This window comes from Brachyhypopomus gauderio, chromosome 5 (assembly GCF_052324685.1).
Source record: "Brachyhypopomus gauderio isolate BG-103 chromosome 5, BGAUD_0.2, whole genome shotgun sequence".
Lineage (NCBI taxonomy): Eukaryota > Metazoa > Chordata > Actinopteri > Gymnotiformes > Hypopomidae > Brachyhypopomus > Brachyhypopomus gauderio.
This window is the reverse complement of record NC_135215.1, coordinates 7,237,053-7,263,552: the sequence shown is the minus strand read 5'-3', so window position 1 is coordinate 7,263,552 and position 26,500 is coordinate 7,237,053. Positions and strand designations below refer to the sequence as shown.

General features: G+C 44.4%; 1 protein-coding gene across 2 annotated transcripts in view; it reads right to left on the bottom strand.

Annotated features, from left to right (window-relative positions):
* Positions 1-11,115: 11,115 nt before the first annotated feature.
* mpped1 (metallophosphoesterase domain containing 1) overlaps positions 11,116-26,500 on the bottom strand; it is a 37,182-nt gene continuing 21,797 nt past the window's right edge. For both annotated transcript variants that reach the window (XM_077005284.1, XM_077005285.1), the window contains 3 exons: positions 15,046-15,161; positions 14,283-14,396; positions 11,116-13,206 (listed from right to left, as the gene is read on the bottom strand). In XM_077005284.1, coding sequence (XP_076861399.1) covers positions 13,088-13,206; positions 14,283-14,396; positions 15,046-15,161 — 349 coding nt within the window. In that variant the 3' untranslated portion in view covers positions 11,116-13,087. The remainder of the gene's footprint in view (positions 13,207-14,282; positions 14,397-15,045; positions 15,162-26,500) is intronic.

The following is a 26,500-nucleotide window of genomic DNA, read 5'->3' as shown; positions in this document are numbered from 1 at the left end:
CCAGTATGAGATCTGCAAACTTTACAGTGTTTTACACCACCAGCACCAGGCCACATGTCATGCAACAACCCATCAATAAGTGTACAGGGTGCGAGGCGGCTAGTAATGTGCACATATTAAGAGCACGTAAGGTCTCTGTTTCACACCACTGAGCCAGAGAGACGTCCTAAGAGGATTCATCTATATGTGACTGTGGTGTAGTGTGTGATGTGTGGCAGTGTGTGATGTTTGAGAAATAATATGGAATCTCCATATCATTACAGCTCCTGGTGGACTATATTATCCTGAATGGTGAACAGAGACAGGCGCCTGTAAGCTCTGGGAAAGGTATGACTAGTCATGGACCATGAAAACACACACACACACACACACACACACACACACACACACACACACACACACACACACACACACACACACACTGCATCCTGAAAACATGTTTCTTTCTTGCTTTATGAGTCATTGGAGAAATTATTCACTGCACAAATATATATATCTTCCCAGTATCTCATTAGTAGCGAACAGAAGAACAGAAACACACTGAATAATTTTGATTTCTAGATGTTCCAGCTAATTATGCTCTTTGGAGGCAGCCTACTAGCAGCAGGACGTCATTTTAATTTGTATCATCTAAAAACCCCATTAAAAGGAAGCCAGCCAGAAAGTAACCATGTTTGCAAAGCAGATTTTTTTGTACTAAAACTGGAGAAGTTGAACAAGGTAATTAAATGTAAAATGGGCCACATTTTTATTTTAAATATGAATCTGTTATATTCAATAAAGGCAAACGCAAGCGATGTGAATAATTTGTTCTTGTGCAAATATATTTATTTATTTTGTAAACAAAAGTATCACGACTTACGCAGAAGTAAAGATTTCTTCGATTTGCAATTAAATATTCGATTTTTATCAAGTGAATATATTCACATAAACCACTATGGGCATTGTTCTGAGTGTACAACATTAAATGAATTGCAAATTTGAGGCTAAAACATTATCTATCCAAAATGCCTAAGCGTGAATTTAAAAGTACAGTACAAATACAGCCTAAGTTAGTGCTTCATTAACAACAATACCAACTCTATCATTGCCCAGGAGGCAAGCCCCATATATCTAATTGCATCCTTGCAATCAGACACTTAAAATTACTGAGAAATAAATGTATCTGTGGTGGCTTCTCTGCGTCTTTATAATGGCCGCCACAAGGGTTACATATTTCCCCCCATACACATATTCATATTCATATTCATCTGTGCAACTGGTGCTTGTTTTTTTCGACAGAGTCTGGTGCAGGAAGGAGTATAGTCCTCCCAGGACAGGAGGAGAGCAGTGAGGGGGAGAAAGAGACTGAACACTGCCAAACACCGTTGAGCACTGCCAAACACTGCTCAAAACCGCTGAACACTGTCAAACACTGCTGAACACCACTGAACACTGCCAAACACTGCTCAACACTGCCAATCACTGCTGAACACAGCTGTACACTGCCGAACACCACTGAAAACTAGCAAACACTGTCAAACACTGCTGAACACTGGCAAACACTGCTGAACACTGGCAAACACTGCTTAAACTTGGTTCCGCTTTTCAGTGTTGTTCAATCCAGATGGAAGTCAAAAACACTGCAGCCAATCAGCAGGTGTTTGCGACCCCTCTATACCTGTATTAGGCATAATAATTATGTGTGTCAAATGGTGTTGGCCATGGTTCTTAGTAGGGATGACCTGCAATAGTCGTTGATTCGACTATTCCATTGGAGGACCCCTAGTCGACTATGAATGTCATAGTCGAATGTACCATTCTAACTGCGTGGAGGTGCCCAAGAATGCTTCTAAGCATTACTTGTTACATGAAATGTCTTTGTTTTTGTTATATATAGCCTTGTCAAATAAAATCATCCTAATTTGTGTTAATAAATATTTTTAAATGATGTGTGCGCATTAACAATAGGCATCTTAATTCCTTACTACACATTAATAAATCACACCCTGCAGTTGCACAATCCAAATGAGCAGAGCTGAACACGCGAAAAAAACAGTTCAGCCATTTGTCGTTTTGGTCATGTTGTCGCAGTGCGTCTCGGCAAGTAAACATTTTTTGTTGTTGTTTGCTTTTTAAACCCCGTCACAGAACCGTTATTTATAATTTTTTTGCTGTTGTGTGGCAAACTGTTTTTATATTTTCAGGCAGGCATATTTTATTTTAAATATTTTTGACATTTTGCACAGTGCCTGTCTGACAAGGTTTGATATGCGCACTGCGCACTGACGGTGACTTTTTTTTGTTAATGTACTCTAACGATTCATTTAAAAATAAATAAGTAAATAAATTAAAGCTGAATAAAGCCAACCTACCATGTTTATTCATTTATCTGAGTGTTTTAGGTTTTTCCTTTGAAGTGGAAAAAAGTCCTGAATGAGAACAGGATCCCGTTTAAAGCACTCTAGGAAAAAAAACCCTGATTCGACTATTAGCCGACTAAAGGGAAAATCCTTAGTTGAAGACACCTCTAGTTCTTAGTGAAGTGGCCTGCCTTTACTGTGACCTGTACTGCCTTTTGTATGTGGTTGTTTATGAATACAGGCTGAAACCACTTCAACATCTCAGCTCAGCACTGATCCCACAACGGTGCAAAGATCTAACAGCTTAGGTATCATCATAAATGTACACAAAACACAAATCTACAAGTTGCAGCAAACTCTGTGTGTGTGTGAAAATGAATGAATATGAATAAAAGACCCTTTAATCCTTTATTACACAAAGAGTATGATGCTGGTACAAGAGGTGACTTCACATTAAGAGTTCTTTCAGGAGCAAAGTGCACATGGCAGACAGCAAGATGGGCAAAACACAAAGGCAGGAAACTGCAGTGCTGTCCTACAGGATGTGGAGTGAGACAGGACGTCCCTTTTATATGCACTTTTGTGTAGTTTTGCTGCTTAATGCTTTTTGTCTTTTATGTTTCATCATTATAATTCATCAATTTCTAATGGTTATTGCATTTTTTTTGGTGCAATGCTACATTCTTGCTTTGCCTGATTGACAGGCCGATCTCACATTTAATTCCAGTAATAATAATAACCAGCCAATGGGTCTGTTTCTTAGGCAGGACCAAGAGGGAATCTAATCCAGAGAGAGTCACCTTCAGATGAAGTCTCCTACAGAGTCACTTTCAGAGAGAGTCTCTCAATCAAAGGAAGTCTACAGAAAGAGTCGCCTTCAGAAGGAGTCTCCTCCAGAGAGAGTCACCTTTAGAGGGAGGCTCCTCCAGAGAGAGTCACATTTAGAGGGAGTCTCCTCCAGAGAGAGTCACATTTAGAGGAAGTCTCCTCCAGAGAGAGTCACATTTAGAGGGAGTCTCCTCCAGAGAGTCTCATCTAGAGAAAGTCTCCTTCAGAGAGAGTCACCTTTAGTCACCTTTCTACCTAAAAGGGTTCCTTACAAGCACCTAGGATATGGTCTGGCTTGCTAGTGGATGTGCTGATGTCGGGGTTGGATGTGCCATTGCCACAAGACGACAGCACTTATGCCAACTCCGACCAGAAGCTCACCATCTGCATTGAAGTGACTGGAATTACTATAACTATAGAACTACATTTGGACTATAAATACGGACTTCTGATAGTGGGCCGCCCAATGGAGGATGGGTTCCCTTTTGAGTCTCGGTCCTCATAAGGGTTCTTCCTAATCCCCGCCATCATAGGGAGTTTTTCCTTGCCACTGTCACCTTTGACTTGCTCATTAGGCATCTGTGTATGGATTTGTGTAACTTGTGTTGTAAAAAGTGCTATATAAATAAATTTGACTTGACTAGAGTCTCCTCCAGAAAGATTCACCTTTAGAGGGAGTCTCCACCAGACAGTCACCTTCAGATGGAGTCTCCTCCCGAAAGAAGGACTTATACACTATGAGTCTACAGATGGAGTTAAACAATCCTGGCCATTTTGGCACTATTAAAATAAGTAGCGCTTGTGGCTATCTCAGACTGCTATTTGAGATAGCTGGTAAAATGCGTAAAAAAAATTCAACAATAGCAAATAACAGAAGCCCCGTTCCCTGACAGCACAAGGGCGTTAGGAGAACTGCAGAACTCCAGCTGGGTATTTCTGTGCGATTAGCAATCCTTTCCAGGCATCTGTGAAAACACGTCCATTGGTCGGCTGTCTGAATGCTAATGTCAGCTTGCATTTGCTTTGCAATTTGCTTTTGAGATTTTTTTTTTCATTTTTGGTCATTGCAATGCATGATTTTTAACACTTGATGTATTGTTTCCCTTTAGTGGTTGTGTTTCACCAATTTCCTCCCTTACTTTCCCATTCCTTCTTTGTGATTTATTCCCATTTCCAGAATGTTCTGAATGTCACACTGCAGAATGTTCAGTCTTGTCTTAGTCTGTCTCTGGGTAAGAGTTTAGCCTGTAACAGACGTCTGGGAGGTAAAGCCATATCAATCACGGCTGTGTCCTGCCAGCCAGGCTGGTATTAATGTTTCAGAAGCTGTTGATCATTTCCATTAGCATGCATGTCCTTCATGTGGGAGCAGGCGCAGAAACTGCATTCTCATCTACATAAGTAAACACCTACATAAATGAATTCAATACGCAGCAAAACTGGATACCGAGCTAATAATGTCTTTTTGATTACTTGGGAAAAAAGAGAGTAAGGTCTACCAGGGTTTGTTACATACCATTGCATTCAGTCAGTATGTTTTCTAAGTAAATGTTTCTATGATTATGTTTTTTGATAGGCAAAGAATTTTTTTCACTTTTGTTATAATGGTAAAACCATTTTTGATGTCTCCGTAATACATCTTTATTCAAGTAACTACTGACACCTTTTTGATACCAAGAGAATGGAAAATCTTATCTACTTCTGGATTAGGATTAGGTTTAGGGGTAGGTCTAGGATTAGGTTTAGGGTTAGGTTTAGGATTAGGTTTAGGGTTAGGTCTAGAATTAGGTTTAGGGTTAGGTTTCTTCCACCGCTTCCAGGATGAGCAGCCCTGTAGCAGCACTAAACAGTAGACACTAATCCTCTCCTTCAGAGAAAGGCTTCAGTGTTAGGGTTAGGATTAGGGATTAATCCTGATTCCCTCATTCCAGGAATGGCTTTAGAGTGAGATTTAAGGTAGCACTGTTTCCCTGGGTAGCTCAACATTTCACTCTATCACGAGTCACCGCTAAAATGCAAATGTTAGCCCACAACACCATGAAGGATGTATCCAGCAGGCAGGTTAGATCAGACTTGGAAGAACCAGAATTCACTGCAGAACCTGAAGTGGCTCAGAGCTTGTTTAAGATCAAATAAAAATAAATAAATAAAAAATAAAAAATTGAGTAGCAGAATGGTGCAAATATTTCCAGCAAATATTTGCTATAATGATACGAGCAGATGCAGTGTGATGCCCCTCATCAGAGGAAGATTGTGATGCACACATCATCAGAGGAAGAGTAAGAATGTCAAGAAGGTCAAAGCAGATCCATCTCCTCCTACTGTGTTGACTGTAGAACGCCCTGTGCTACATCCACATTGTAAAACAGGGCTATTCAACTGGTGACCCGCGGGCCTTTAATGACTTTGTACCGGCCCGTGGCCCATCTCCCCATACATAATAATAAATATTTGGTAAACCGTCGCAAAAATTTTATTTGCAACATTTTACAACACTGTGTGGCGCTTTACCGCACGTTGTGTTTCTATGTGGCACGTTTCTCTGTCACGAGTGTTACGTTCGCCACCCCCTGTCAACAAATTACGTTCGCCACCCCCCGTCAACAAATTACTTTTGCCACCCCGCCCCCCGTCAATAAATTACGTTCAATTTTACATCCACTATGACAGTATTGGTATAGGTCTGAAAATTGTCTGGCCCACAGGTCAGAGCTCTCTGCCAAATCTGGCCCACAGAAAAATATAGTTGAATAGCCCTGTTGTAAAACCACACAGAAGTGTGGTGATGCCTAATTTGCTGTTGCCATGGGTAACAGGCCCCATCATCCTCTACCTCTAAATGTACTGGCCATGGAAGCCCAGGGGAGGTCACGGTCACCGCACCTGCATGGAGTGGATACTGTAACCACAATCCACTGTGGCGTGAATCCACTGAGTCTCTGGCGTGAAAGAACAGCAACGACCTGATTTCACCTTTGCAGTGTTTGCATGCTTGTTATAGAACAGTGCGGCGCCCTAAGCAGACACAGCACAAGGTCTGTAGAACCTGCAGTCAACAGACTGGGGTGAACCAACGGTGCGTGCAACTCAGCCGTCACCACCAGGAAGGCGGAAGGCAGGATCTTGGGGTCACGCAGTCCTGGTGGCTTGAATGTGACTCACGTGAGGGTCTCCGAAACACGTGAGCACCGGGTCGAGATGCTGACAAGCATGAGGTGCACACCCTGACAGGATGAGGGTTATTAGAGAGGCTGTCCATCTGTGAGCCTGTGCTTCAGAGTCGGGAGAACTTTCTCGAGGCCTGGACCGTGGTAATGGTGTTTGCGTTACCCTGCCTCCGTCTCAGATACAGCCAGGGACCTCAGGGTCTCTCTGTTGGAAACCTGCAGTTAAACCATATGCAGTTAACCTAACCCATAAGTACAACCCCTCACTTAGAACTGTTCCATATCCTGCCTGGCAGGGAGCCAATGGCCTTGACGGCACGTCGGTGGGCCCATGGGTCGGCCTGTGACAGATTCCGGGGACGGAGATCCTTGGTCCTTCCACACATCGCACTCTTCGTTTCCTGTTGAGGATGAAACTTTTTGTGCACTGCGCCATGCTAGCAGGAATCATGAAGACAGGGAGCTGAAGCTGCTGTCACCGAGCCCAGAGCCGCTTGGCACTGGTTTGAACTCACAGATTCTCCAGGCATAACTGAGAGATGGTCTGACTCTGAGAGGCCGCCCCCTCACCTGAGAGGGGGACGTGCATGCTGTCAGCACAGATGAAGGCCAAGGAAGTGCCTAGTGTGTTCTGGGTGTGTATCACGGGAGCCGCATCAGTACAGAACATGTCTGTAATGTGCACAGAACACCACTTGGCCTTAAGTGGATTACCTTCTCAGTCAGGATGACTTGGAAAGCTCAGAGTTCCCGTACTGCTCATGAAAGGGAATTGGGAATACCGTGGACTTTTTAATGCAATGTCTTAGATCATGTTAGTGTCACTCCGGCACCGGGGAATCCTCCTCCGTGATTCCAGTGTTCGCTGGAAACTTGTCCATCCAGCTCTGACACGTCCCCGAGCTTCACCCGCTGTGTGTGTAGTTCATCAGCCAGCAGTGCGCCTTCCCGTGCCGTTGAGTCAGGCCGCGTGAAGTCTTGCAACATCTAGCCTGTGAATCGAAACCTTTATTCTTTGTATTGTAGGTTGTCTCCTTTATGGCAGCTTTCATCTATGTTTCTGGGTTGATTTCTCGATCGGTCGTTTACTGTCTGTCTGTCTTGGCACTGGACGTCTGGACTGCACCCAGATCTTCTCTGTGTGTAAACCAGCATTTGGACTAACTGCCCCCCTACTGCGCTACTGTTAAAGGACGTGTGTAACATTTGACATGGTTACACAGATCCGCTCAACATGCTGTAGATGTTCCTACACGGGTAGCTTAACATTCCTTACACAGAGATAAAGTCAGAATAATTTAAACATATTTGAAAATCATCAGGCTTTGAAAATCTCAGGTTTCAACATTGGTTGGCATTCAGGGAGAACCTGAGCTGTATGTCCTTACATTTGAGCCAGAGCCCCCTTTAAAAACAAAGCAAAACAAGAATCAGTCCTGTCTTACCCTAAGTTTACTTTATTTTAGTTATTTTAGATTATTTGAGTTTATCCAAGATCCAGATGTTAAATGAGACTCTAAGCAATCCCAGTTCCTGCAATCTACAATTAAATGTAATCATTAACATTATTTTGTGCAAACAGTTGCTAAATTTCAGCAGCGCTGAGTAAACATACCTTTAACCGTGCATCGTAAAACAGGGGCAACATCTGTGTCAATTCTGTAGCCATGGGGCTACCATAGCACAAACAGAATGAGCTTCCAGACAAAATCTTAACCCATGCAATCCACATCACAACACACTTTAGTTAAATACAAAGGCAACTGTAATTTCAAAGGCAACTGTAATTTCAACTCAACACACCCAAAGAGGTCTTCTTCTATCTTGAATAGAACATATTTTGGATGTCTTGCAGTATTAGTGTGTCCATTGAGGATAGGTAAAAATGGCTTCTTTTCTGGACTGTTGATGAGTGAGAGGAGCACTGTGCTGAAGTAAAAGCAGGGAAGAAGAAGGAGAGGCGGGCGCCAGATTGGGTAAAAACTCAGCAGGGACCTCCCACCCTGAGGCTCTGTTCTGACACTCTGCTGATTACAGAATTGGGAGATTTTGTCTTTTTTGGCATAGAAGCAGAGTAGCACTAAACAAAGAGCGGGGGGCTGGTTTAGCATGACTCCCCATGGAGTAACTCCATAGCGCCCTGAGCCATGTTAAAAGTGGGTGGGTGAGGCTAAACCTGGCAACCCGCATGAAATCTGCCACCTTCCAAAATCTATTCAAGCCACAATCTGTACCATATCGTAACCAGCGATGTCCAAAACCCCAAACAAAGGCAGTAAAAGATCCGAACGAGAGATCTTTTTTGACTCAACGCTATTAATACAGCATGTCAGTGGTAATAAAATGCAAAATTTTTGTGTCTTTTGTTCCGGATACGGCAGCATGAACTTTCTACTAGTCATCTTTCTTCATGCTCCGAGGCGTTGTCATGGTGATATTATCTTACATGATAATAGGCAGGCTAGATGGACGTGATTGTGCCATCCTGTAGGACATTTGTCTTCAGAATAAATGATAAGAGATTATATTCTTCCCAGAGATTATATTCTGTAGGCGTGCGTCTGCACGCGTGTCCACTGAGGTGGGCTTTTAAACCTAGCTGGACAAGTTCACGACAACTAAGCTTGTTAAATACATTATTTATGGCAAGTGTCAACATTCATTTGAGATGCTTCATAGTGGTTTGCATAGCATATGACCTTTTACCAAGTGTCCATAATGTCCAGGAAGACAGAACTTGTCCCTAGAAGGGGAAACCTAATAGAACTGTGTATACACAAATCAGTCCATGTGAGCTCAAGATCATTTCTGTGTCCACAGTCTGCAGGACTTCTGAAATATGTCTTCAAAATCACCATAGAGTGAACAGCAAATTATACATTACATTACCAGTGAATGTGGGACCTTAAGTTATCTCATTGCAGAGAAATACATTAGGCAGGCACACACACACACACACACACACACACACACACACACACACACACACACACACACACACACACACACACACACACACACACACACACACACACAAACCTCTTTTCATTCAGTGTAATTGTGTGGTGAGGTAGACAACCACAGTCTTCCTTGAAAGGACCGTGCCCATCTTTGTGAGGTGTGTGGGAACGTCGTGCCATTACAGATCCCTTTTAATAGCTACTACACACCTCCCCGCAATAAGCTGCTCTTCAAGGGGACACTGTGTGTGCCTGAAGGTGCTACTGATAACAATGGACACAATCTATATGCATGGCTCCAGGGCTGGTGCACTGCTTAAATACGACTCTGGAAAATAATGTCCCCCTTTCCCCATCTGCTATGCAAAAGGCTTTGCCTCCATGGCCATCTCCTGCCTAAAGTCCAACTGTTTCAGGCATATATAAAACAAGACAGCGATCAGTTTGTGGAGTTATAACTGCTTAGCAGTTTCCCACTTCCGTTGGAGTTTGGTGCCTATATATTTGTGCCTCGGTGTCCATGATTTCTGTATCATGTTGTTTCACATGGAGTCGAGCCTGACACAGAGATGCGCTGTGTTTATTCGTGTGTGTTTGTGTGTGTGGGGCGGGGTGTGTGTGTGTGTGTGTGTGTGCAGGGTGGGGGCTGACAGCAGATCACATCTCACTAGAGAGCAGTGGCTACAGAGGACGACAGAAACAGGTGCCTTTTACGGAGAGTGGAGAGAGAGAGAGGGGATGAACGCCAGCAGAACAGGAAGGAAAGGAGAAAAACAGGAAGGACAGAGAAAATGGCAAAATGGGAAACAAGTGGCAAGACGAGAGGAGGGAAATACAAGGAGAGGACAGCTAACACACGCGCACACACACACACACACATACACACAGCTAACAAACACACACACGCACACACACACACACACACACACACACACACACACACACACACACACACACACAGCTAACACAAACACACACACAGCTAACATGCAAACACACACACAGCTAACACACACACACACACACACACACATACACACAGCTAACACACACACACAGCTAACACACACACACACACACACACACACACCCACACACACATACACACACACACACGCACACACACACACACACACACACACACACACAGCTAACACACACACACACACACACACACACACACACACACACACACACACACACACACAGCTAACACACACACACAGCTAACATGCAAACACACACACAGCTAACACACACACACACACACACACACACACACACACACACACACACACACACACACACACACACACACCTACACAGCTAACACACACACACAGCTAACAAACACACACAGCTAACAAACACACACAGCTAACACCAACACACACACACACGGCTAACACCAACACACACACACGGCTAACAAACACACACACACGGCTAACAAACACACACACACACACACACACACACAAACACACACACACAGCTAACACACACACACACAGCTAACACACACACACACACACACACACACACACACACACACACACACACAGCTAACATGCAAACACACACACAGTTAATGCAAACACACACACCGCTTACATGAAAACACACACACACACACAACTAAGACACAAAGACACACACGCGGCTAACACACGGCTGAGGCGAGAGAGGATAGAGTCATCTTTAATAGCACAGTAAAGAGCCAACCCAGAATAAATTACACTCCATCCCGCTGGATTACTGGTGTAATTATTTGAATGCAGGATTTCATTAGGGTGTGCAGAAATGTGGAAGAGTGAAACCACCAAATGAAAGAGAGCATATGATTTTACCCGTGCAAATCAGGGTTCAGCCACGTGCGAATAATTGATACGGAAGTCAGATCTCTTTGATCACAACAAAAGCAGAGCCATGACAAAGTTTCACTCCGTGAATACAAGAAACACAGAAGCAGACAGGAAATGAGGGGAGACGTCTCAGTCTTCGGCACAGATACGGTTTTATTTGCGTAAATGATCATTCAGAGAAAGAAAAGATGTGAGTTGTAAGAAAGGCATGTTTCTTGGGTTAGGACTCGTCTTCTGCGTCTCAAAGCGTCTTCAGAGAACGTGAATAACCACGTCAAAAACCAAAAGCCCACACAACAAACATGAACAATACATTCTACCAGTACACCTTCCACATGAAGGTAGCATAACAAAAGATTGTCTTATGAATCATGCTGCAAGAACCTAACTTGCTGAACGTGGTAAACCACAGAGAGAGAGAGAGAGAGAGAGAGAGAGAGAGAGAGAGAGAGAGAGAGAGAGAGAGAGAGAGAGAGAGAGAGAGAGAGAGAGAGAAGAAGAAGAAGAGAGAGAATAGGAAATAGAGATAGATCCATTAAGGATATAAAAGTAAAAATGTTTCACCAAATGTAAACAAAATACACACGTAAACAGTAAGAAACCCTCCTTCAAACCAGCCAGTATGAGATGAGAGTAGATTCAAATGGGTTTAGTTTGTTTTTTCAAATGCTCCTGCTGTGTGCCTCCTCTTACACCACTCCATCCTTCAGAGTTTTCTTCTGGCCACCAAAAGGGAGCTTTTAGATCTGATATACATGTGCACTCCCTGCCCACACACACACGCACACGCACACGCACACACACACACACACAAAACCACACACACACACACACACACACACACACACACACACACACCAACGTTTAACTGATTTAATCATTCACTCATTAATTCATTTAAAAAGACTAAATTTAAGGTCCCAGAACCCTTGCTGTAAATATAATCATGACCAATAGGCCTAGACCTGACAATTCAAATAAAACTAATGTGAGTAATCGACACCTAGAATGAATGGTAATAAATTATAGTTGGGAAGTGCATTAGGTGAGGCAAACGTGTCCTTTGAGCACAGGGTAGCCTCTAAAGTTCAGGTCACAACCAAAGTGCTTTAAACAATGAAATACTTCACATCTAACACGCAAATCTGATAAGGCTCAAATACGATAAAGAATGAAGGACCGTCTGCTACAAACTCACACGTTTACAATAAAATGAATACAGAAGAATGAAAATGGAGAACAAAAAGTTTTTTTTTTCTTTTACAGTGAATTTTGTACATTACACTTTCGGCGTCTGACTTCTCTCCTAAATATGGTGCGGAGTAAAAGTCTCTGCTGAGATATCCAGGGAAGAAAAACAAGCGTAAAAGATGAACGCGGCTGTGCACACGTCCTCGCAGCATGGCTCAGCAGAAGACAGGAAACAGGAGCGAACAGAATAAAGAAGAATGAAGTAGCTAAGATTCAAACCAAGGCTGGAAATGCACTGCATCTATGGGACAATTTCAGACCAGATTCTAGATTTTGACCAACAAATTAAAGAACATGAAGGATGGGGCTAATGTTAATGTGTCAAAGGGCCTTGGAGGTTCCCGGTTCCAGAGGGTCCTGTCCCAGAGTTAAATCCTCCTGGGATCCCAAGGCCACCTAGCATGTGACCACCATTAACCGATGCAAGGGATTGTCACGTTTCAAGTGCAATGAAAGAGTGAAAAGTCACTTGAAAAATGTTCAAATGTCTTTGAAGGAGTCTGCTACAAAGTCAGCGTTTGAGGATAAAATATGGCACGAAACGTATGAAGATCTCCACGGGAATGTCCATGGTAACGTCTATCTCGTCTGATATATACACACACAACACAGCCAAATGCACTTGGACGAGGAGATTCAGGGAGATTCGGGGTAGGGGGAGGGGCCAAGTTCAATCATGAGCTCCTGGGATTGGGCAAGTCAAAGACAATGGGCGAGTTCATGGGCTGGAAGTTGACTGTACATGCAGACGCATTGATAAATGTTGTGGTTCCATCCGTCATCATGCCATAACCTAACACACACACATACACACACACACACACACAAAATTTAAAATTAATAGATCAGGTTGATCACAGTCAGGTTGTACACACTTTTGGGCAGGTCATAAATACAGAGACAGTGATCAAAAGTACCTGATGAATGGTCTGAGAAATCATTCTGTATAATGATTACATATGAACATAATTATTTCAATAATCTCGCAGGAACATATTGTACAATATTGCTGAGTGTTCAGAAACAGTTCAACAATTTACACGCCATGCCGCAGTTGGAATATGTAGCAATATGGTCTAGATATTATAGCAGGGTGAGAATAGACCTGAGTCACGACTGCAGTGTCTGGGCATGCTGGGATGCAGAACAGACCAACTTTCACACACCTTCCAAAAGACCAATAAGCAGCATGGAAACACACACAGATCGGAAACAGCCCACCACATTCGTGCAGGATGATCCATATGTGTCTTTATGAGTATGATGATGTTCGCTCACATGGATGCATGACACCACAAGTCTTATCACTCAGACGGTAAAAGACAGACATATGCAATGGCAAACAGACGCACACACACACACACACAAACACACACATACACACACACACACAAACACAGACGCATACAGATAAAACACTGTCTGTGGAAGTGGTAGCTGAGAGAATAGTGCTCAAAATATTTTCACTGCCAGCCACACACACGCAACATATTCTCTCCCTTTAGGTGTAAATATCATATCATTTTATGATTCTTTGTAGTGTTGTGATATGAAAAGAAGGAAATTCAATTTCAATACCACCGCTTAGATCTCAAACCTCACTGAAAAACAACAAAACCTCATTTATTAAACTAACATCTCAACCCAAACTGCCAAACCAGATCGTCTGCATGCTCTCCGAGCTGTTAAAGGCGCTGCTGATTCTGAGCGCTAATTTGATTTCGTGTGAGTCTGAACGTGCTGCAGTTCATCCACACACAGAGCACCCCAGGGAGAGAACAGCGCCACTCTTCACAGGACAAGGAGAGGGCCCTGGGGCAGGGTCAGCAGGACCTCCACCGAGCCTGGGTGTGTGTGTGAACATGCTACCTTCATGTATGTGTCCAAAAACGTGAAGTTTGGGCTGGACTCTTCTCTGGACCGTGTTCAGCAGCTCCATGCAGCCCACACGCTGCATCTTCCTGGGCACCCAGTCCAGAAAACCTGCGTGATATCAAATGAGAAGCACCATTCTCACCATCACTGCCACACCCCGCCACTCTACCGGGGACGCGACGCAGGCTGTTTGGATGCTCAACTCTTTATCTCCCTGACATATATTTGCCTGTGCTTGGAAATGCACCACGTGTAGCATAGGTGTCTGGAGACGCAGGGGTCTGATTTAGAGCCGGCTGGCAAAAGCACACACGCGCACGGGGATAGGCGCACACGCCCGTCTCGTGAGGATTCAGCCTTTGTCACACAGTCTGAAAGCCCGAGAGCTAGGTGTCTTAAGCTGCAGCTGTCTTTATGGAGAAATGTACCGCTGCCATATCTATAATGCGCCTGTGTGTGTGTGTGTGTGTGTGTGTGTGTGTGTGTGTGTGTGTGTGTGTGTGTGTGTGTGTGTGTGTGTGTGTGTGAGCGTTGGGCGGGGCGTGCGTGCGTGCGTGTTTTATTGTGTGCAGAGGGATTTGCCGCACTGCGAACAACGTCCCACTGTCTCATGCTTTAGCAGCCTGCCGGAGCCACCCCATCTGCCAAACCCTCCGAGCAAACGCAGGCGTGTGTTTCACTCCGAACCACATTACAGGAAGAGCCTGGAGTCTGTGACTACCTGTGTGTGCATGGGTGCGTGTGATTTGTGACTTACCCAGAGGAGGGCAGTGTGTGAGCAGAATGTCAGTGGACTCTGGGATCTGGTTCCACTTGTCCAACAGAGCCTGTCCCCGTGGTAGATTAAAACCCCAACCATAGTACCACGGCTGCCTGTCTCACACACACACACACACACACACACACACACACACACACACACACACACACACACACACACACACACGAGTGAAAAGAAAGGAAAAGCACAGTTAATATCTTCTATTGCAAAATAGCACTACATCATCATCATCATCATCATCATCATCATCGCAGTGCTTTTGTATTAAGTTTGGTCTTAAATAAATGTGTGTATGCTTATGTGTACCCCCACACACTGCACCCTGGGGATCTGGCTGAAGCTTCTCTTTGTGTGCTTTATGGATGGTGTGCGCAGGTGTACGCCAGGGGAGAAACACACACCAAACTGAAAATCTGTGTGTGTGTTTGAAGGTGTTTGTGTGCAGATATAATATATAAGATACAGCAATAATAATAACATGGAACCTGTACGTCTATTAAGGGGAGGTTTGGACATGATAGAGAAGGAGGAGGTTTGAGGAGAAGGAGGTGGAGCCAGAGGAGGTGGAGATAGAGGAGGTGGAGACAGAGGAGGTGGAGATAGAGGAGGTGGAGACAGAGGAGGTGGGGATAGAGGAGGGTTTGATAGCTCTGCCTGTGTCCCTTCACTTTGATTGCAGATGCACCAAGCTTGAGTGACGGTGTAGAAATTAACATGTCACTAACAATCTGTCTCCAGATCCATCTTCCTCCACTGTGTTGGATATGTGTGTGTGTGTGTGTGTGTGTGTGTGTGTGTGTGTGTGTGTGTGTGTGTGTGTGTGTGTGTGTGTGTGTGTGTGTGTGTGTGGATGCACATTTGTTTGACTGCAAGTGGCAGTTCACTCATGAAAGTTGCTTACATTTGGTAATTTAGAGGAAGCAGTCATTTGAAACGTTTACTTTTATAGGATATTTGATGCATCAATGTCCAAAGCTGACAGACATCCATACACACACACACACACACACACACACACACACACACACACACACACACACACACACACACACACACACACACACACACACATTCACTTACTCACACACATACCCATTTTTTAGTTCACACACGCACACACACACACACATTCACTCACTCACACACATACACACACACACACACACACACACACACACACACACACACACACACACACACACACACACGTGCACGCTGACAGACATCCACACACACACACACACACACACACACACACACACACACACACACAGACACACACACACACACACACACACACACACACACACACACACACACACACACATACACATACACATACACACACACACGCACGCTGACAGACATCCATACACACACACACACACACACACACACACACACACACACACACACACACACACACACACACACACACACACATGTAATTGTGGTAGATATAAGTGCAAATGCGGAGCAACCAGGAGGTTCATCATCTCAGGAAGGTTGCGAGGACAGACATGCCTCATGGGAAATGGAGTCTTATTTTCTTCTGTTTTCATTTGATTAATATTCACATAATCTCCAACATCAGAGTCATAATGTTTATGATGAAACATTTGAAGTGCTGTGAACGCCGTGTGAATAATTTACATCTAAAATCTTAAAACATTTAAATGGCCTTTGCATATTAATAGTCATATTTAAATATTAATTTCCATTTTTACTTGAACGTACATGAAGTTCTCTAGTATGCTGATTGGGGTTCAGTTTCTGTATTGATGGGTCTGATGCCCCTTCTGTAGTAACTACAATAAGACAGGGCAGACACCCAACTTTCTATGACTTCTAAGCTCTACACAAAAAATTTAGAAAGTGTTAGAAATACACTATATTGCCAAAAGTATTCGCTCACCCATAAAAATTATCAGGTGTTCCAATCACTTCCATGGCTACAGGTGTATAAAATGAAGCACCTAGGCATGCAGACTGTTTTTACAAACCTCTGTGAAAGAATAGGTTGCTCTCAGGAGCTCAATGAAATCCAGTGTGAAACTGTGATAGGATGCTACCTGTGCAACAAATCCAGTCGTGAAATTTCCTCTCTCCTAAATATTCCAGTCAACCTTCAGCTGTATTATAAGAAAATGGAAGTGTGTGGGAACAACCACGAACTGGTAGGCCACGTAAACTGACGGAGTGGGGTCAGAAGATGCTGAAGCGCATAGTGTGAAGATATCGGCAACATCCAAACTTCATATGGCCTTCAGATGAGCTCAAGAACAGTGCGCAGAGAGCTTCATGGAATGGGTTTCCATGGACAAGCAGCTGCATTCAAGTCATACATCACCAAGTGCAATGCACAGCGTCAGATGCAGTGGTGTAAAGCATGCCGCCACTGGACTCTAGAGCAGTGGAGGTGCGTTCTCTGGAGTGATGAATCACGCTTCTCCATCTGGCAATCTGACGAGTCTGGGTTTGGCAGTTGCCAGGAGAACGGTACTTGTCTGACTGCATTGTGCAAGTGTAAAGTTTGGTGGAGGGGGGATAATGGTGTGGGGTTGTTTTTCAGGAGCTGGGCATGGCCCCTCAGTTCCAGTGAAAGGAACTCTGAATGCTTCAGCATACCAAGACCTTTTGGACAATTCCAAGCTCCCAACTTTGTGGGAACAGTTTGGACCTGACACAAAGCAAGGTCCATAGAAACAGGGATGGTGGAGTCTGGTGTGGATGAACTTGACTGGCCTGCACCTCAACCCTGACCTCAACCCCATAGAACACCTTTGGGATGAATTAGAGTGGAGACTGAGAGCCAGGCCTTCTTGTCCAACATCAGTATGTGACCTCACAAATGTGCTTCTGGAAGAATGGTTTAAAATCCCCATAAACATACTCCTAAACCTTGTGGACAGCCTTACTAGAAGAGGTGAAGCTGTTCAAGCTGCAAAGGGTGGACCAACATCATAATGAACCCTATGGATTAGGAATGGGATGTCACTTAAGTTCATATGTGAGTCAAGGAAGATGAGCAAATACTTTTGGCAATATTGTGTATTTTAACTGACAGGGAAAGACAAATGTGGAATATAAAGAATCTGGAGTTTTGCCCACAATTGAGCAAACTAACATAATTAACACACTCAAAGGTCTTACGATATTTCTTTCTGGCCAGGCCAGATGATTAGGCTAATGTGTAATTAACTTAAACAAGGCAGAGATCTGTCAGCACGCACTGTGTGTACGAAGGCGTTTTTCACCACGCTTGCTCTTCGAGGTAGGGGGTGCGTGCGCTGTCTCCCCTGGTGTAGGATAGCAGAGCAAAAACAAGCACAGGAATCAAACGAGGGCAGAGGAGGCAGATTTTATGTGAGCTGGTCTGGTGTCTGGCGCCTTTGATCCAGCCCAGGAGAGACACGCAACTACAACTGGAGCTAAGGGTAAGGTCTTGGTCTGTGTGTGTGTGTGTGTGTGTGTGTGTGTGTGTGTGTGTGTGTGTGTGTGTGTGTGTGTGTGTGTGTGTGTGTGTGTGTGTGTGTGTGTGTGTGTGTGTGTGTAAAAGTCACTGTTCTGATGACCTAATGATATTAGTGCAGTCCCTATAAATTTTTAAAAGCATAGCTAGGAGAACAGCTGAAGGGTGTCTATGCTTTAATATTTCATAATGTTGGTTAACTTCAGAGTTGTTCAAGGAAGTGAGAAAACAACATGTTATGATAAAATCACAATAAAAAACGCTATTAATGTTCTACAGAAATGTTAATCTAAATAAACTCAAACTGCCTGTGAGCTAACACACTGAGCAACAGGAAAAGAGGGAGCAAAAAGGAGAGACAGGGAGAGAGACACAGAGAGAGAGAGAGAGAGAGAGAGAGAGAGAGAGAGAGAGAGAGAGAGAGAGAGAGAAAGAGAGGGTGAGAAAGACAGTCCCATCTCAGAGTGAGAAAAATGAGAAAAAACAGACAAGGTAAAGAAATCAGATGTGCAGGGTAAAAACATGTATCAGTCTTCCCATCCTCACCTCTGGCTGATTTAATTAATGATGCTGATAGTGTCATGACCCTAATTATAGATGAGAAGACAAGTGTGTGTGTGTGTGTGTGTGTGTGTGTGTGTGTGTGTGTGTGTTGCAAACACAGGTGTGTGAGGGAATTATTAGAGAAATGTTTAGCACACAGTGGTGTTTTAACTGGATGGAAGAGGTTGTGAGAGTCATTGATTAAAAACTGCCATCTTTCACATGAATTTAAACAAGCACTTCTCTGAGCTCTTCACACTTAACAGCTCATTAAGAGTGCCTGTTTCAATTAATCACAGGTCACACAAGTCTGCTGGGGAATCTTACATCTAATACTCTCCACACACACACACACACACACACACACACACACACACACACACACACACACACACACACACACACACACACACACACACACACACACACACACACACACACACACACACATTGTCTGAGCAGGAAGTGCTGATCAGGCCACAGTACTGGGCCCTTTGAAGTTTAACATCCGTTTGCTGCATTTATGGATGCTGTTCTGGTTTTAAAATGTCCACCAAGATGCCTGCGTTGTTAATGCAAGACACGGCACTCCAGTTTAATCGAGACGTGAGACATTTAGTGCTCAACAAAACAAGAAACACTCGGCTGTCAAAGTGGCTGTAGTTCCTCTGCTACTCCTGTCTGCTCCCATGTCATGTCATGCACTCGCCAATAAAAATGATTATTAAAAAATGTACGTCTGACTCGGTTAAGATGCGCCTTCAGGTCTTCAAGGTGTGCGGCGTCTCTGGCGATTTACAAGGAGCGTGTGGCAAACAGGAGCAGAACACAAATGATGCTCCCAGCCGCTGATGATGATGTCACTCCTGCTATAGTGTATCAAATCTGCATGATATTTCATTTGAAAATCTTTACAAATGTATAAATTAATTTAAAAAAGCACATAGAACAGGCAGGACTACCAGGTCAGGACAATAATGTTTTTGAAGAAAAGCTGAGATCCATGCAGAAAATGGAACGGTCAAAGTAAATGTTCTTCATTTGAAGCGTAATCATAAACACCAGCCATAAAAAAAATGTTTAGTCAATAAGTAAGTGAACTGAATTTATTTATATAACAAATCAGCTATTGTGGCTGAGCAGAAGAGTTCTGCATCTAAGCTAGAGTTGCTACATCGATAAAATACTTAATATTGAATATGTGAGCTGTGGAGTAGAACATGTTCAGTGCCAACCAAGCCCAACCAGCTGCATTTGTCTGAGTGATGTTGGGCAGTAAACACTATATTTAATATGTCATGTGCTGACTTCACGAGTTCTTTCAGATATTTAATAATTACAGAAATGAACACATTTACACAAAAACATTGAATTTAATTTACACCAAATTTAGGCACTGATTTGGGTGCTTTGTATTTTGTGCTGTCATTGATTCTTTAAATATGATTTTTCATCTGATTATTTAAAAATGATTTCTTCCAAGCAATAATGAATTTTGAAACATCACCACTGTTTTCGTGCGGGAGCGATTCCACAGCACTGTACCGCAGCACTGTGGCCTGGTTGTGGAGAGAGTGTGTGGTTGTGGAGAGAGTGTGTGGTTGTGGAGAGAGTGTGTGGTTGTGGAGAGAGTGTGTGGTTGTGGAGAGAGTGTGTGGTTGTGGAGAGAGTGTGTGGTTGTGGAGAGAGTGTGTGGTTGTGGAGAGAGTGTGTGGTTGTGGAGAGAGTGTATGGTTGTGGAGAGAGTGTGTGGTTGTGGAGAGAGTATATTGTTGTGGAGAGAGTGTGTGGTTGTGGAGAGAGTGTGTGGTTGTGGAGAGAGTGTATTGTTGTGGAGAGAGTGTATTGTTGTGGAGAGAGTGTGTGGTTGTGGAGAGAGCGTGTGGCTGTGAAGAGCGCGTGTGGCTGTGAAGAGCGCGTGTGGTTGTGGAGACTGCCACGGCTCACGTTCCCTGACGGACAGCCGCTTTGATGCGGACGGCGAGAGAGGTGTGCAGTGTGTTCACACAGCCGTCCTCTCACCCGACAGGCACAGCAGGAGAGTGGAGCTTACACACGGTCCCCAGCGTCGAGCCTCTGTACAAACACCACAGAAAAATAAAACACACTGCCACAGGCAGAGGGGGGAACCCTGGAACGCAGAGTATATCTGCTTCTGACAACAGAAGGATTAGCCTGTCCTAGAGCAGACGTCTGTGTGTGTGTGTGTGTGTGTGTGTGTGTGTGTGTGTGTGTGTGTGTGTGTGTAAGATCAAGAGCCAAAGTTATATCTTTACTTGTTTGGCAGAACTTTTGCTGTTGTCTCCATTTCGTTCTCTTACCCCTCTCTTCACCCAACTCTTCCTCTACTCTCTCTTTTATTCTGTTCATCTCTTGTCGTTTTTCTCTCTCTTGCTTTCTCTATTTCTTTCTCTACACAGGTTAACATGTGGCAGATTTGGGACATTTGGTCCACAGTGTGACTTGTGCAAAATTCAGCATGTTCTAAAGAATCCAAGGTCTAAATGCAATGGTTTACTGCACTGCACACACACATACATGCACGCACGCACGCACGCACGCACGCACGCACGCACGCACGCACGCACGCACGCAGACAGGACAGGAAACTGCCATAATCCAGACCAGATATTTTCAGTTCTCTAGTTCAATTCAACCAACATTTGCAATATTCAAAGTTTCTAAAAGCGTGTGAGGGATCTACTGTAGTTTTAGCTGAGCGGTACTATTCAGGGAAGTACATCACCACGGTCACCAGCCGGTCACTTACTACAAACCACAACATTGCAGTGATGATGTGCAGAAAACGGGTCCAGCTAATACACCTGAACTAGTCCTGTGGCCACAGTGTTTCACGCATCCCCTGATCTTCATAGTTCCTTTAGTCCTGCAGGCTGATCTGGCCTGTCTGCACACCACACCCATGTATTTCACATTACTCACAAATACAAAATACACTTAAAGAATCCCCAGTTCATATGACTATAAAACAACCACGTGAGTCATTCTAACCTGACTCAGATGTGTCAGAAATCAGGAGGTCTGGGAGCCCCATACAGCCATTCATCGTCTGGGTGGGAGACGTCTGAGTGTGTTCGAGCACATAAGCAGGATCTCACAGCTGCGACCGTATGGTACAGCTCACCCGTATGAAACCAGAGCAACTTGGCCGACATCAACATTTGGATATTGCAGTGAAAAGCACTTTCACTTCCTCCACAAAGTTAAGCGATGGAGCTACAGCTGTTACGCCATGAGAGGTACAGCCGGCTGTTTAAGAGAAAATGATTCTCCAGCAAGGCTCCTCGCGGTGAAGATGTGGCGGGTCAGTAATGAGGGGCCTGAAGAGCCTCCATTACACTGTGGAATGATGTGCGGAGGTTCAGGGTCGATTCAGTGACGGCTTCACTACACCAGAGCCGGACAGGCCGAGAACAGCAGTGACAAACCCATCTGTGCAATGAGGTATCTGCCCACTCAGCCTGACGCCTCAGACACGCACACACACACACACACACACACACAAACACACACACACACACACACACACGCACGCACACACACGCACGCACACACACCCATATGTGTACGCAGACGTATGCGCACGCAACACACACACACACACACACACACTGGCCTGGGCATACAGCAGACACTAGAACAGCTGTGTGGACTCTCACTCATCAACGGGAACATTCACAGCACTGATTAACATGATGAGCCAAGAGTTCTCTCTCTCGCTGTTTCTCTCTCTCTCACCATCTCTCTCTCTCTCTCTCTCTCAGCACAGTGAAGTCGTCCTGTCAACGTCTGCTTTATGAACCCTCAGGGCATTCTTAAAGGGATATTTAAAGAACACCTTTTATGACCCCTCAGGGCATTCTTAAAGGGATATTTAAAGAACATTTTTTATGCTACTGATAAAAATGTCAGTAGTCTCGCGAATAACAAAGCGCTAAATATTCCGCCAGAGTGCAGTGCTGCCATGTCGAATGTTCCTTTAGAAAATCACGTTCACTTCATACATGCCAACAAAGAGCCATCAATGGACATCTGCACTGAGATGCTCAATACTTCCATGTGTGTGTGTGTGTGTGTGTGTGTGTGTGTACAATACAGGAATATTCTGGAACTCTGTAGCAGCTACCTCATCTGACTCCCATCTCATGAGTTCAGACTACACTGTGTTCCAAATTATTATGCAAAAAGTGTTTTGGAGTGATAAGGTAAGAATTTTTTTGTTTGTCAGTTAAACCCATTGATGGTGATGTGTGTCAGGGCTCTTAATATCACTGAAAGCAATTGCAGACACCTGTGCTAATTAGTTTGGCAGGTGTGTCCAATTAAAGGCAAGACTACTTAAGAAGGCTGTCCCACATTATTAAGCAGCCTACATTTTCAGCCCAAATGGGAAAGAAAAATGTGTCTGTTGCTGAGAAGCAACAAATTGTGGAGTGTTTAGGTCAAGGCATGACTACAAACAACATTGCCAAGACACTTCATAGTGATCATCGCACATCAGTAGTATGTGGCTGATTCAGAGCACACACGTGTGCGTGCTGATAAGGGAAAATTGAGAACTCTTTCCAACAGGCAGTTACGTCAGGTTAAAAGAGCAGCTTCAAAAATGCCTTGTCATAGCAGCAGACACGTTTTTGAAGCTGCTGGAGCCTCCAACGTCCCCCGAACAACAAGATGCAGGTCCTTCAGAGGTTTGCAGCTGTGCGTAAGCCATTCTGTTGACCTCCTCTATCCACTGCACACAAGCAGAAATGGCTCCAGTGGGCCAAACAATACCTGAAGACTGACTTCAAAACTGTTTTGTTCACCGATGAGTGTCGTGCAACGTTTGATGGTCCAGATGGATGGAGTGGTGGATGGAGTGGTGGATGGATGGAGTGGTGGATGGATGGAGTGGAGGATGGCTGGTTGATGGACACCCCATGCAAACAAGGCTACGCACCAACAAGGAGGAGGTGGAGTAATGTTTTGGGCTGGAATGATGGGGAGAGAGACTGTCGGCTCCTTTAGGATCTCTGAAGGTGTAAAGATGACCTCCATAATGTATGTGGAGTTTCTCCATCAGCACTTCCTGCCATGGTTCAACAAGAAGAACCGTGCATTCCATAGCAAGATCATTTTCATGCATGATAATGCACGGCCTCATGCCGCAAAGAACACATTTGCATCTCTGGCTGCTATGGGCATAAAAGGGGACAGACGTATGGTGTGGCCCCCATGATCCCCTGACCTGAACCCCATTGAGAACCTCTGGAGCATCATCAAAAGGAGTTTCTATGATGGCGGGAGGCAGTTCACATCTAAGCAACAGATCTGGGAGGGTATTCTGTCCTCATGCAAAACAATAGAAGCAGATACCATCCAAAACCTGACTAATTCAATGGACAAGAGAGTTCAGAAGCTCCTTTCGAACAAGGGGTCCTGTGTGCAAATGTAACATCACCTAGAATAAAGTTTTGACTTGTTTGATTTCAGTTTGTAATAACCTGCTAATGCATATAATTTCACAAATGACCATTTTGTTGTTCTTTATAAAAATGAAAAGGTTGAAAACTCTGCTGTGCATAATAATTTGGAACATGCATTTTGAGTGTTTTATTATTTTTTTAATATACTGATATCATTGGCGGTTTGTTCAAAAACCTTTCAATTGTACTCTAATAGTTGTTGACTGGAAAATTACAATGACTGCAATTCCATATAGGTAATTTTGGAAAATCTGAGAAAATATTACTTGCATAATAATTTGGAACACAATGTTGATGATGATGATGATGAGATAGATGGTGTGAGCTGAAGAAGGTCCATCTGATGGTGCTCTGGAGGGGCAGAGGAGGCATCTGCATGCTTGAAGTGCATCTGAGGTCAACATGCTTCCACGGCTCTGATAGCTGCATGATACATGAGCCAGTTCTCCACATAATCCTCGTGAACATCAGCTCATTTGTTAGAAGAGAAGAAGAGAGCGAAGTTCTGAAGATTTCACCTCGTTGGGTGAAACCAATGCCAAGGAGAGAAGGAACAGACAGAAGAAAAGGCCAATGGATGCAAAGAACAACCTTTTTCATTCTTTTTAAAATGTATTTGGTGAAATCTGTCCAATGGTGCCCTCCCTCCGCTCTCCTGACCTTTGACACATCGGTCCTGCATGTGTTGAAGTTACGTGTGGATCCAGACATGTTGCCCTCTGTGTGCCTCTGTCTGCCTCTACTGCACACACCAGACGCTGTCGTCTTAAACTGAACAGTGCAGCGAGGAGAGGATGTAAGCTGTGTGTGTGTGTGTGTGTGAGAGAGAGAGAGAGAGAGAGAGAGAGAGAGAGAGAGAGAGAGACGGTTATTTCCAGCCAGAAAGCAGAGTGATAACTGGAGTTGGTCAAAAACAAAAGCTGACACATCTCGCCACCTTTCCCGCCTGTGCCAGAGGCCAACAGTGTGAGCCAAGTCAATCCCACAATGCACCACACTCCCGCTCAGGCCTGGCGCTGGGCTGAACCTCCTCTCCACCTCAGCCGGTCAAACTGTGGAGCAGCCCCCCCACCGGCGCTCACTGCAACGACTGCGCAGGTTTGCCTGAACTCTGTTCATTTGGGCCATGTGAATCTGCAGGACTCTTACTGCACTGTACCGTTCATCTGAAACACCAAGTGCAATTTGCTGTTGGGAAAAAAATTAAATAAATCACATTCTCCATTAGTGAGAAACGAAATACATAAATCAGAAATCCTCGAGGTAATTCGCTCAACAACGGCTTTTTTCCCCCCTTTCGTCTCCGTTTCTTTCCCGGTCCCTCCTTTGCGAGCTTTCGTGGGATTTTAAGAGCGCGGAGAGACGTGTGGGGACTCAGACAACATGGTGAATGCTACTAATGAGATCCCACTGGAAGCCCTCACATCCATACGTAACAGCCACGGTGTCTGTATGCCGAAGCAGGTGTGTTAGGGGTGGGCATCCATGCTGAGGTGGGGGAGGAGGGGTGGAGGAGACATCTGCTGGGAGAGGCAGCCTCTCCCATACTGAGGAAGACGGAAAGAGGGACAATGAACTAAGAGAGTGCATAGAAAGGAATGGAGGGATGGATGAAATGGTAGAAGAAGGGAAGTGAGAGATGGGGAGGGTGAGGACCAGCTGATTCTGGTACCCAGACAGTTTCAGATAACGCTAGTGCAGGGTGCTAGTGTGTGTTTGCATATAGGCTGTTCAAGATCTGGAGTCTGAACTGTGAGGAGCAGGTGCAGGACAGCACCATCATGAGTGGGTGCATTTGGGCTTGTGTGAGTGTGTGTGAGTGTGTGTGTGTGTGTGTGTGTGTGTGTGTGTGAGTGTGTGTGTGTGTGTATGTGTATGTGTGTGTGTGTGTTAAAGAGAGAAAGAGCTAGAGAAAGCGTCATATGGT